General features: G+C 41.0%; 1 protein-coding gene and 1 non-coding gene across 3 annotated transcripts in view; one reads left to right on the forward strand and one right to left on the reverse strand.

Moving 5' to 3' along the window:
* The window catches only part of EXT2 (exostosin glycosyltransferase 2), a 151,101-nt gene that overhangs the window by 34,168 nt on the left and 103,561 nt on the right, over positions 1 to 13,372 (forward strand). For both annotated transcript variants that reach the window (XR_010023370.1, XM_063093088.1), the window contains exon 7: positions 2,477 to 2,570. Coding sequence is in view for 1 of the 2 variants with exons in the window: in XM_063093088.1 (XP_062949158.1) it covers positions 2,477 to 2,570 (94 nt within the window). In the remaining variant the exon portion in view is untranslated. The remainder of the gene's footprint in view (positions 1 to 2,476; positions 2,571 to 13,372) is intronic.
* Positions 4,621 to 4,804, reverse strand: LOC134377503 (U2 spliceosomal RNA). The gene has a single exon (XR_010023533.1). It is a non-coding gene; the product is annotated as a U2 spliceosomal RNA (small nuclear RNA).

The following is a 13,372-nucleotide window of genomic DNA, read 5'->3' on the forward strand; positions in this document are numbered from 1 at the left end:
GGAGGGTGCCTAACATGGCATGAAAAAGGAGAGCATGTTCTTATTCTTTATATCTCAGAGACGTGATGAGCCACTTCCAGCACTTATCTACCTGTGAAAACTTTTATTGAGTACGTTTTCTTTGCCAGGCCGTGTCAGGTATGGGGACACAAAGAGAATAAAGGTCAGAACTTTCCTCCAAGAAGCTCATGGCTTAGATGATAGGCAAGTAAACCAGCAATAACCACATCCTGTGATGAGACACAACCAGGATGGAACAGGATGCTGGGAGAAGAGAGGAGGATACACGCAGCATCATTGGCAGTGGGTGGGTGAGGGTGGAGAAGAGTGAAGAGGAGTGTAGGGAAAGTGAAGGAAAACGGTCAGGGCACCTAAGATGTTCAGAATCTTGCCGAGCATTTGGTGTAAATATGCACGTGTGTTCAGGCGTTCCTTGGTTATTGTCTAATGTAATTGCGCATGTGCACCGGGTGTGCTGGGTTATGGACTTAAGTATAAAGGATTAGTGATTCTGATCCACGGGGTCCCTCTGCCCCCGAGATGCCCCTGGGGGGCCACGGGGAGGTCGCTACTGCTGCTGGAAGCTGTTGCTGCCAGTGTCCTCAGATGCCCCGAGAGGCCAACACCACTGGATCTGCTATAAGCTGCTGCTGTTGCTAAGGAAGCTGAGGACTAAGCTCGTGTCATCTGTCAATGGCTCCCAGGATCTTTCCCAATTGCGTAGCGTGGACCTGTGTGTGAGGGGTCTGGTGACCCAGTCTGTACAATGGGTCTGAAGGGTCTGCGTTTCCTAACTCCTAGCCCAGACAATGCAAGTGGAAAACTTAGTGTAAATAAAACAATGAAACGTGTTGGCTTTAGTTATGAGTTGCTTTAACAGTACAATTGGCTACATCTGCAGAAGTCTGACAATAGCCCCAGCCAGCCAATTAGCGTAGGGCTATGGCCCTAACCCAACAATTGAGTAGTCGTGTAGCTTTACAAGGAGACAGGCAGTATCGTTGACAGTGGGTGGGTGAGGGTGGAGGACAGTGAGGAGACTCGCAGCGTTGTTGGCAGTGGGGTCGATGAGGGCTTCGCAGAGGCAGGGACTGTGAAAGGATGTTTCTGTGAGAATCTAGATCTGTTGGGGTAGTTGTAATTATGGATAAGTGGTGGAAGGGCTGTGGATTTGAAGTCAGAGGCTGAGGTTCGGATAACAAGACCAACTCTAATTAGTGGCTAGCTTGGTGATCTTGGCAAATCATTTAATCTTTTTTGAGCCTTAGTTTTCTCATCTGTATAGCAGAAATCATTCACTTATCTAACAAATGTTTATCAAGTGTCAGCTGTGTGCTGGGCAGTATACCAGGTGCTGAGGATATGCTGGTGAAGGAAAGCAGGTGTGGTTTCCACCCTAATGGACTAGCCCGGTTGGCAGAGTGGGGGTTAAGATTTTAATAAATTATTTTATACAAATTACAAACTCTTCTGAATGTACTGAGGAAACGTCATTGTTGAGTTCTCTCTTTCTCGTACATTTCATGTCTAACCTATTAGCACATCCTGCAGGCTCTCTCCCCTCTTGTCTCTTTCATCGCTTCTCCCCATCCCCACACCTGGCTTTTGCAGTGCTCTCCCTGTTCCTGTTTCTTCAGTTTATTCTAACATTTGAGACAGAATGATTCTGTTGGAACATAGATCACATCATACCTTTGCTCAAAACCTTCTAATGGCCTTCCACCTCACAGTAAAGGCACAAGTCCTTCAGTGGCCCACACTGTCCGAGGTCGTAAGTGCTCTGCTGGGACCCTCCCTCCCCTGTTTCTCCTTATCTCCAGTTATTCATCTTGTTTACTCTGCTCCAGCCGCAATGGCCTCCTTGGTGTTCCTGGCACAGGACCTACACGCTGCTTTCTCAGGGCCTTTCTCATGTTAGTTCTGCCTGGAGTGCTTTTCCCTTGGGCACAGTTGTGGCCTGGTACTCCCTCATCTTCCTTGCTGGATTTATTCACTGGCATTACAGGGCCTGCCACAGAGTAGGGCCTCCTTAAATTTGTGCCAGATAAATGAATGGATTTGAATCAGTAGCTAAAGGAGAAAAGTAACTGTTAATTCAGAAAGGGCACTGAAGCGTAAAGAAGAGCGTACCTGGTGGGTGGAATTTCACATGCAAAGGCCCTGTGGGAGGGCAGAGCATGGTATGTTTGCGTGAGTGAGAGAATACCGTTGTGCCTTGAGCACACCAATGGAGTAGAGCAGGATGAAAGAAAAGTGAACTAGTGAATGGGAGGTGAAAAGTAGAGCTGGTGAGAAAACTCCCTTGGGAAGGTTGGCATGAGAAAAGGAGGGGAGAGAGAATACTCTCTCCCTGGGGGATGTGGAGTTGAAAGAGGTTTGGGGTGTTGTTTCTGCTTGTGAGAATGAAACAAGACTATGTAGAAAGGTTTTCGGTAAAGGGCTGTACATTCGTAAATTATTTTGTTTTTGTCTCTAGAGCATCTGTGGTTGTACCAGAAGAAAAGATGTCAGATGTGTACAGTATTTTGCAGAGCATTCCTCAAAGACAGATTGAAGAAATGCAGAGACAGGTAAGGGGCCAAGTCCAGGCAGGCCTATTGGGGAGATGACATGGCTGGTCTTGAGTTGGTGGTCTGGACTCCTTGCATACAGAGGGACAGCAGATGAATGCAGAGTTGAGTGAGGTTTATTTCCTCCACTGGATCAAATAACCAAACTGAAACAATGGGAAAGCGGTGTTAGGTGAGTTGCATCAATAAGGTTTGAAATAATAACTATCAGAGATTTTAAAATCCTGCCGAGATAAGCCTACTGTGATGTTAGTGTCTTAACCACAGCAGTGTCTTCAGGATGCAAAGCTGAAGCTCTTTGGAAGATTTGTAGTAACAGCAAGTGATGGTTTCAGTGACCAAGACAGCCATGAAAGCTGGGGCATTTCAGGGCAGTGCTTCTGTGTAGCTGTTGACCATGGGAATGTGAGCTATGAGCTGGCCCAGCTTCCCATTTCAGATGGCCTTTGTAATTAAGTGGTCCTCTGCCTGGAATATTTGCCATTTTTCTGCCTCCCTTTCCAAATCTCTTTTCCACCTTCTGATGCTGCCTTTTCAGTTGAGAGTCGGGCTGCTCTCCGACTGTCTAAAGTCCTCTGCTGGGTGTTCCATTTAACACTGTTTCCCTCGATTTCTTCTGAAAGAAATTTAATTGGGCTTAAATGTCAAGCAAGTTAAAAAAAAAGAAAATTAAAAAGACTGTCCCCAAATTGGTAATATTTGTTTCTGTTTATTTTCTTAATGGATTTTTAAAAAGTTTTCGTATTTATCAAAGTTACCTATGTAGGAGATGAGCAGGAGAAGAGACTTGGAAGGTTCTTAGTCTTAAGTATGTAAGCATCCCATGCATCCCCCTGTTTTCAGTTTGGCTCCCCCCACCCTCAGCAGAGGGCCTATGTTTAACCCTGACCAGAGAAGGGGCTCTGTCTGTATGAGGGCAGGGCAGTCACTGGATGTCTGGGATGGGGAGGAGATCTAGGGTCCTAACTGCTTCTTAATTCATTTTCAGTCTGTCCTCCTGCTTTTAGTCCCACCTGTACCCCCACTTTGGTTCTGCAGTGTGACTCAAGTGTTTCTCAGCTGATTTAGGATGTAGCTATCTTGGGCATCAGTTACCACTTCTCCCTCTACTTTTCAGCTTTGCATTTTGTTGCTGTTATCTTGTCTCTCTTTCTCTTTATGTTAGGGTGTTTGTCCTTAATTTAAAAATTCCCCCCTGTTCTTTTGCAGGAGCACAATGTGGGCACCACAGGTCTGAGACAAGCTTGACTGGTCATTTTCAGCAGTAGGCTCAGAATCACAGAACAGTAGAGACGGAATGAATGCAGGTCGTTTAAAACAGGGTACTTTTAGGTTATTTGGGTTCAGAGAGACACACTTAGAAGTTAAAAGACTTGGGTTTGAGCCCTGGCTTTGTTCCTATGAATTGTATGACCACGATAAGTCACCAAAGCTCTCTAGGCTTTCATTTCCTCATTTGTGAAATGAAGGGGTTGGCTAAATCATCTCTTATTTTCCATGTAGCTGTTCAAAACTCTATGAAACTCTTGTCCCTAGCAAGAATATTACTCTACTGGACATCATCACTAATTAGGTCTTCTCTCCCTGAACACTTCTGGTCATGAGGGTCAGTTACCTGGTGAACACCCTCCTGTATGTCAAGTTACAGAAGAAAGGCAGCTTTGGCACTTTCCTGCCCCCCCTTCTAATCTCTCATCTGCTTTCTGATGCCCTCTTTCTTTCTTCTGCTCTTTCACTGTTTAAAACTCTCCACTGTGGTGCCCGATTAGTCCTGCTTTCCTTTCTCTCAGTATTCTGTGTTCAAAAAATTACCTCTTTTCCCATCTAGGCTGGACTGATCTCGACTAGATGTGAGATTATCTGGTTGAAATAATTCTCAACTAGGTACAAAAGATGACTAGTTTCAACTACTACTAGATGCCAATAGTATCCCCTCCCCAAGGTGTGACAACCAAAAATGTCTAGACACTGCTAATTGTCCCCCTTGGGGACTGTTGGGGCAAAATTGCTTTGATTGAGAACCACTGTTCTATTGATAATGTCTCCTCAATAAGATTAGAGAGAGTTCTTTTATAATGTAACAAAATATGTTCTTTCCAAAATATGCTTTCATTTTGCCTTCTGTTTACCTTCCATTGATGTAACCTGACTTTGGTGGCAGGAGTAACTAAAAAAATAGCATACACCTGATTCTGGTACTACACTTGATCTTAGCCAAAAGGCCGAGAAGTGATACACATGATTCTGAAAAGTTCTTATACCTTAGTGAATTCTCTTTAGGGAGGTCAGATTGGGGTCTTTTTGTAAGACAGGCACAAAATTTGGGGGGTGAACCCATTGCATCAATAGTTACTACCTTAGAGCCCCTAGATTATATGTCGGAATGAACTGAGACTGAGGAACAGTCTGAGAAACTCTGAACTAGCTTGAGAGACCTGCATGGACAGTTGTGGCCAGCAGAGGTCTCCATCCACTTTTAGGTGACTCATTTTTCTTCTGAGTGTTTAAATCTTTCCGAGAGATAGATCCTAAATGCTGTGAGCTGGTCTTGTGCTTCCCACAGGCGTTGTCCTCATAGCTGCCCTCTAGAGACCAGCTCTTTCAAATGAAGAAGAAATAGTGCTTAGCATTTTGCTCTCTCTAGATGGGATAGAGCTAAAGTTTCTGAATTGGCCCAAGAAGTATGGAGGAGGATCTTGGTGAAGAAGGTATTACAGCAATGTTTTTCAGCTTAGAATTTAGGACCAGGAAGGCTACAGTCTGACGGATGTCTCCAGTGGTGAAAGTCCTTGTTGTGAGTTGGGAATTCAAATGTACCAAGGGAGAAAGGCAAGCAAAAGAAATTAAATTCCCCTCTTGACCTTAGATGTAATAATGAAGCAGACATAAAGTTAAATATAAGGCTAGAGCCTAAAGTAAGTAACAGCTGCAGTTAAGTCATGATTATTGAAGAAGAGTACAACATATGTCTCTGGTATCTGCTCCTGAAGGCCACCAGTGAGCAGTGCTGGCACACATGGCATTGGATGAGCTAGTGGGGGCGTATAGTTTTTTTTGTGGGTAAGTTAAAAAACAGTTCCTTAAATTACTAGAGGATAATAGTTATAACAGTGTAAAGCTGACTTGTCAGTTGGCCTTTTATTGTCCTATGAGCTAACTAACTAGTTAATTAGTTTATTGAAGCCTTAATTGTTTTTGTTTTTTCAGGGAGAGATTATGGAAGATAATAAGAAGTCTGTGATTTCCTACCCACAAAGGGCTAATAGTTGTCTTGGGGATATATGGGTATAAGCATAAAGAAAGTTGAGAAGATGGTGCCAATTTTCCAAAGTACATTAGGGGCCTGAAAGGAAGGGAGAAAGTTTGGGCTAAAGTTGTCAGGATGGATTTATTATGGAGGTAGCATTTGAGGTGGGCCTTAGAGATGAGGAGTTCCATCACCATCTTTCTTACCTTGGAAGGCAAGAAGAAGCATGCAACTAAATATTATTTTATAGGCAAGTGGAGCATTCATATCCCATCTCCCATGAATCACAAAGAAAAAGGATCTTGGAAGGCTGGATAGACACTAGACTGTGTAGTTAGAAATGTTTGTGTGGATAGGGAGGAAGGTGTAAATGGATCCCCAGTTTATCTGTTGAGTAGAGTTTCCAAACATTCTTTTATTGGTCAGTGACTCCACCAGCAGTGACCTCTAACCTCAGCCACACTAGGAGGTGGAAGTCAGGAGCCTGCCTTGCCTTTGAACTCTTCTTTGTACTCAGTTGACTGGGAGCCTTTGAGGTGGCAGAAACATTCAGCATCTTCTTTCCTCTAGCCTTTAGCACTTGGGGTAAGTTAAAATACCAGTTTCTTTTCAGTCTGTTACGCTGACCCATCTCAATGCACCTTCATATTTTCCTATTAAACATACCAAATATTTGTGCCGCAGAAAAGCACTTGAAGAAATAATGGGCTAATTAGGAAAAAGACAAAACACTTTTATTTAAGACAATAAAACCCTACGCATGTGGTGCCCTTACCTACTAGGACTATAGTTAGGTCTACTTGTGATGAGGAAGAGAGCAGAAGAGTCCACAGAACAGCAAACTGTGTGCGCATACACTGAAGTTCATGTACTTGATTTATAGGAGAGCCTCTTCAAGGGACTTTTTTTTTTTTTTAACCTTATTTACACACAGTTTCAACACATTGAATTATTTGGTTTCCATAGCCATAGTAGTTTAGAAGCCACAGATGTGAAGGGAAAAGACTACAGCAAGTAAGCGTCTCTGAGATGGGTTATCTGCCAGTCTGGTTTGAATAGAGAAGATGGAAAAACTATTTTAAGAAACAACTCTCAGGCATTTTGTATATAAGGACAGATTGGCAGGCTTTACTGTATTGTTGGTGTGTTGTTGTAAGATGGTAGAATCCCTTAATTCAGGGAAGTACACATTTGTCATATTTTGGATTTCCAGCATTTAAATGAGTCTTACCATCAATGTGAAGTTGAATGTAGTTTCTCTTTCTTCCCCTCAAAGTTATTATTGATGGGGCTTCTTAAAATTGAGGAAATATCAGAAATTACTATTCATGGTGATGCCCCTGAATCTTTAAGCTAAAGTTTAATTTTGTTTAACATGTATATTTTCAAAATATTGGATCTTGGCAAAATGTTTTATTAAGTTTTCTGTTTAAAATGTTTAAGTTTTTATTTTTGGAAAATGTTTGTGATTCGCTTCAAAGTGTAAACCTCAGATGTCTAGCACCTCAGCAACCCAGACAGATGTAGTATCTGAGCTTTCCCTGTGCTGCTGGCTTGACTGTTGGGTCCACGACAGTTACGTAGCAGTCTGTGTCCATTTCTCCCTCATTCCCTACCTCCAGCATGCCCCAGTTTACAAAGCAGACTCTTTCAAAAGTCTAGTGAGATTGGCTGTTAGAAGAGTCATCTGAATTTTTTTTATGTGAAATAGCTGAGGATAAAGGGATGTAAAGTCATCCTCCAAAGACCACACAGTATGTGAGGGACAGACAGAGAGCACACTCTGTTCCGCTGCCTACGACTTTGTTCAAACCACAGACAGAATTGTGTGTCCTGGATTGAGGGTAAAAATCAGGATGAACTTCCCAACAATTCAAGCTAACTGCTTATTGAATAGTCTTCTCCGAACAGTGATTGCTTGAGACATTTGGGACTGGATACATCCTTGGAAATATATTATGAGGAATATGGAAAAGGTTTCACTTCTGATTTCCAGGATCGGTATTGTAATGTCTGTCATTCTTATCTACTTCCTTCCCCCGCTACACTGTGAAATTGAGAATTTTTTTTTTATACATAAATTGGACTCTAAGGGCTTTAAAAAAAAAAGTGCGTAATATTCTCTGCCCCCTCCCTTCCCCCCACTCTCCAGTCCTGACATGCCACTCCAAGCTGTATTTCCCAGTCTCGGCTTTTGTTGTTGCCCTTAAAAAGCTACAAGATCGCTTCCCCTTTAACAGAACACACGACCTGATGCTTGGAGTTCTTCCTGTGGAACAGACAACCATGGTTCTGACATAAAGTGAGGCTCCTTGTCCAATGGGAGAGCCTTGGTGATGGGTGTAATCACTTTGGTGTATATTTTAAATTTCATAATTTTTTCGATAGCACTGTATACTCTGAGTTTGAGTTTTCCTGTGTGTATAAATCCATATTGTGAAGGAGATTAGTCAATGCATGTTGTTCAAAGCAGTATAAAATAAGGACTCATTTAATTGGAACACTTAAGGAAGAGTATTTTTGTGTGTTTAATTTTTTTTTTTTTCAACTTTGGTATTAAGAACCTTGTTGGAAAAAGACTTTTACCCAAGTATCTGATGAGAAGCCAAGAAAAGCATTTTAATAGAACTGTCTCAAATTTATAGTGCTCTAGGGCCTGTAAATAAATTTTCCTGTCCTTAAGGTTTGGACTGATTTGCAGTTGTTTTGTATAGCTTCTGAGATTTAAATCCTCACAGTCCAGATGGAGAGACCATAAAGTTACTTTCCCCAGCAGCCTTGGTATACCTTGTCCGTGGGCAAATATAACTGAGAAGTATATAACTTACTCTGCATAGGTTCACTTATCTCATTGTGATACCAGTTTTAGTTGGTTTGGTGACTTTTCCTAGAGAAGCCCACCTAAGCATTCTTTAAATTTAGGAAAATTAGGGTTCTTAATTTCAGAATGCAAACCAATCAAATAAATATGTATTAAGCACCTGCTTTGTTCCTAGTATTGTATTGGCATACTGAGGGAGATTTTTTTCGCACAGATCTTATCTTTAAAAAAGGCCCTCAGGTTGCTGGGAAGAGTACTTTCAGTAGTATATAAGTTACAAGGTCAGGAACGCTGCATACTCCGTTGTGCTAAGGAGAGTCAGGAATGAGCCCAAGATCTTAGTGGGTCAGGAGGTGAAAGGAACCTTCACGACTGGTAGCCTCCACTAGGGAGAGAGAGGATCAGCTGTGAGGGAACTGACTTCCCCCCGGGGGCTGTTTCTGTGAGAAGGATCAGCAGGTAAGATGGAGCAGGCCGTGGGGGCTGGGGGAGGACTTTGAATACCAGCAGCAGAGAACTTGCTGGAGAACTGGAAGGAAGGAGGATGAACAAGTGGAGAGTAGTGGAAAGATGTGTGAAGAAAGGGGGAGACAAGTATAATTGAAGAGATTTAGAAAATAAGTCTAAAGAGCTGGAAAGAACCTCAGCAATTATTGAACCCACTCCTCCTATTTTGCAAGTGACAAGTAAGCCCTAGAGATCAAGTGATCTTGAGAATGAATTGTTAGGGCCAGAGCTGAACTGGAACCCAGGTCTCCTGACTCCCTGTCTGGTGACTTGTTTTTTTTTTTTTTTTTTGCATGGTGTACTGCAGTATTTTCCAAACTGAGTGGATCATGAAGTCCATTAATTCGGTGGGTCATAACTGACATTTTATTGGGGGAGGGGGGAAATAGGAAACTATCAGAGAGCGTTATGCATAGCAAGGGTAAATATTTCCTGAAGCCTTTGTTTCCATAGCGAGTTGTCATATAAAATGTATTGATGTGTTTCTTTCTGTAGGTCCCAGTCTAAAAAGTTTGAAAAATGATGGTAGTGGAAAGCACATGGGCTTTTGAGTTGGGGAGACCTGCATTTGAATGCTGAGCTCTGCCATCTGTCTACCAGCTTTGTAACTCTGGGCAAATTACTTAACTTTGCCAAGCTTCAGTTTTCTTATCTAAAACCTGGGGCTAATAATACTCTAGAGTAGTTGTATTGATTAAATGAGATTATTTACTTACAGCAAGTGGATTCTGGTCCCCCTGCTCCATGCTGGCAGTCATTTGAGAGTGCTCCCCCAGGTCTGCATTTGAATATTGGAAGGAGCCTCCTGGTAAGGAAAGTGGTCTTAAGGAACCCCACGAAGTTACCAACATGGATGTATTATGCATTTGCTTCTGGGCTTGGAAACTTGAAACAGAATTTATTCCTGTGGGTTTGGGTATACTTTTTACATCTTGGCATGGAAGGTGGTTCACCCCTCTGTTTTTCTGTTAGGATCAGAATGCCTTGTAAAAACAAAAAAAAATTAAAATTTAAAAAAATCTAAAATTTAAAAAAGGATAAGAATTCCTGATTCTCTAGGTGGCTTTTTTTTTTTTTTTTTAATTCAGTGGCACATTTGGATAAAGTATTATTACTCTTTTTCTCCTTTCTAGTGGAAAAAAAACTTTATACTGAGTTTTTTTTCTCTTTTAATCTGTTCTCTGCCAAATCAAGATTTTACTCATTTTCTTGAACTAAAAAATGAAAAAATAAACTTAAAGAGGGAATTTAAAATCAGAATTGATGTTTGGGTGGTGAACAGCTGAAGAACTAGAGTGTACTGGATACAAACTAAAAATAAGGAAAAATTTTATGTGAATTTGAGGGGACTGGTCAGATATCTTTTAGAGATAACTGTTGTTCACATCCCACTGAAAGGAGGATGGGTTCTAAAAATGATTTGCGTGGTACTCTCTGCTTCCCTTTTCCTCTTTTCTTTCTACTACCTTTGCCTCCCTTCCCCCATTGCTTTCTAGCCAGCTCCATGCCATATTTGAAATCCCACTGGAGAGCGGAGACGAGCTTCAGCCCCCAGATGATTTGGGCCAGGGGCTAAAACACTCTCATAAATCTGCAGCTCATTTTAATGCCACGTTAAAACAGTGTGAGCGGCTGGTTTCCGTGGCCCCTGCCCTCTTTCTTTATGGGCTTCTTTGGCTCTTCTTTATAAAGAGGCCCTGTGGAGTCATTTTAAAGTTCTTATCAGTTTGCTGACAGCTATATGGGCCTTTCTGCCGAGTCCAGGAGCTCAGGCAGGCGTGTGAAACTTCTGATATTAAAATTGAAGAAAAATGCCAGGCAGAAGGGATTGGGTGGTGGAGCAGTGATTTGGAGGTAAAAGACTAGCAAGGTAGTTAACCTTTGCAGGTCTGGAACCTCACCATTGGCTATTGGTGGGGGCAGGACAGAAAGAGTTAAGCAATAGAGGGTTTTCGAAGGGCTTTTATTTTTATCCCATGATTAGGAATGCCATTCTTCTAGGCAGTTTGTGCTTTCATGCTTCTGCAAGTGAGTTGGGCAACCCTGAGTGGTTAGGGTGGCCAGGTTTACAATGTGTTCTTTCTAAAGACAGTCTGACTGGCTAGATCCCTGCTCGCATGTCTTTGCCAGCTCCAGCCTGCTGTCTCTGTGTCCACAGCATCACTGTGATCGAATTTAAAGGGACTTTCATCAGTCTGCTTTGCTGCCCTTTTAGACCAGATTGCTAACCCTCAGTAATCCTCCCAGAGTGCTTCATGGAAACACCAGGCCCTCCATAAATGTCAGCCTGCAATACTTGGCCCTTTTTACCCTCTCAGTTACAGAGCAATGGACTGGAAGCTGCTCCTCCCTCTCCCCAGCCACTTTTCCTTTCTTTCTTAGCTAGAAAACTCTTGTAGCAGACAGCTGAGGGGAAGGAAAAACCATTACCTGGATCAAGGCCAGCAGCTTGATGGGAGCTTCAAAATCTTTGGCATCTCCTGCCCAGAATGTTTTTCCAGGCATTTTAAAAAGAGCATCCTTACTCTCAACTTTCCAGCCCTGACTTTCAAAGGGGGAGGGGGTGGGTGGAATACACTCTCAGAGTGCACTTTATATCTTCCTGCTCTTCTCCTAACTAAAGCTTTTAGGAAGAGGTTAGTAGTGATAAGCAAAATCCAATGGATATATATATATATACACGTATATATATATATACATGTGTATATATACGTATATATATACATATATATACGTATATATATATACGTATATATATATATATATTTTTTTTTTTTAAACTAATCACCCCTTTTTGGCACACATTTTTCCTTTTTCAAGTAGTTTTGGACATGAGCAATTTTGCAAGTGTGTTCTATTTAAAGTAGTCATTTAAATTGACGTTGAGGCAAAAGCAAGGAGTTTTTGTAGTAAGTTAATCACACATGTATGGCTGACCTAGGATTGTCATTGAGTAAGCAATAAAAAATACTGATTAATTTTTTTTATTCATGTAGCTCCTCTGTGGAGAATAATTAGGGACAAAAACCAAATGAGCAGTTAAACAAAATGTCCCAAACTCCAAAGCAGTAGAGTTACTTTTTCATACTTTTCTGGTGACTAAATTTATATCCTGTAATTAAAGAAGTTTAATTTAGGGCAATCAACTGGATATAATTGCTTAAGTATAATTTTAACAAACCAGATAAGTGTATTGGAAGTTGTCAGTAAATATATAATCATGAACATTCTTCATTACACAGCCTTCTCAAGGGAGTCAGGGTTTGTGAAATGGTCACAGTTTCCTCCCTGGGCATCAGTAACTATTGGTTAATCCCTTATAGTGAGTCCCCATTAGGGGGAAATGGCCTCTCTAATAAAAGTGTTAAATATTAATTTGTAGCCTGTATAAGAATTGTCTGACTTTTTGGGGCTGTTTCCCATAGGAACTATTTACCACCATTTCTGAGGAATAATTGCTTATTACAGAAAATGCAGTGCAGGTTTTGTGAATTCATTATGTACCCACTTTAGATAAATATCTAGGTTTACAAAACAATAACTTGTAAATTCTCAAGTGTTGATGATGCTTGGTAGAAAATTCACTGTTTTCAAGTCTTCAGTAAGAGTTAAACTGATTCTATAAAACAAGATATTTTGTTTATTTGTACAATGTGGTATGTCAGTGACATAACATGCTACAAACATTGGCAACAATAGAAATGCAGGATTTCTATTTAAATTTATAATTAATGTAGATTATTATATACTTAGATTCTGTCTTCCTCAGCACTGCAGAGGCTAAGAAAATTTGGAGTTGCCTAATTATTTTTGACATCAGATAATTTGTAGTTTTATAAGAACACAATTTTATAATTCTGTGCTATGGTTCTTAGGAATGCAAAACAAATCACATATATTTATTTCATTATCTTCACTTAACAATTCATTAATACTGAATCAGACCAGGATTAGTACAAAATTAGCTCCATGTAAACCATTTCTGGCAGTATAGTTATCTCTCTCCTAGTAACTTAATGGCTAATTTGTTATATTTAAATGTGTTCTTACTGCCCATTTTGATAAGGACCTTAATAAAAGGAACACAGTTCTCTTATCTTTCAGATTCCAGTACTTTTTATTAAAAAGAGCAAGTGGTTTCTTTTCAACTGCTTGAAGATCATGCATGTATTGAAGTGTTTTTAAATTTCAGGTTAATTTGATCAGGTTTTGATGATCTTGCATATG

Source organism: Cynocephalus volans, chromosome 4 (genome assembly GCF_027409185.1).
Source record: "Cynocephalus volans isolate mCynVol1 chromosome 4, mCynVol1.pri, whole genome shotgun sequence".
NCBI lineage: Eukaryota > Metazoa > Chordata > Mammalia > Dermoptera > Cynocephalidae > Cynocephalus > Cynocephalus volans.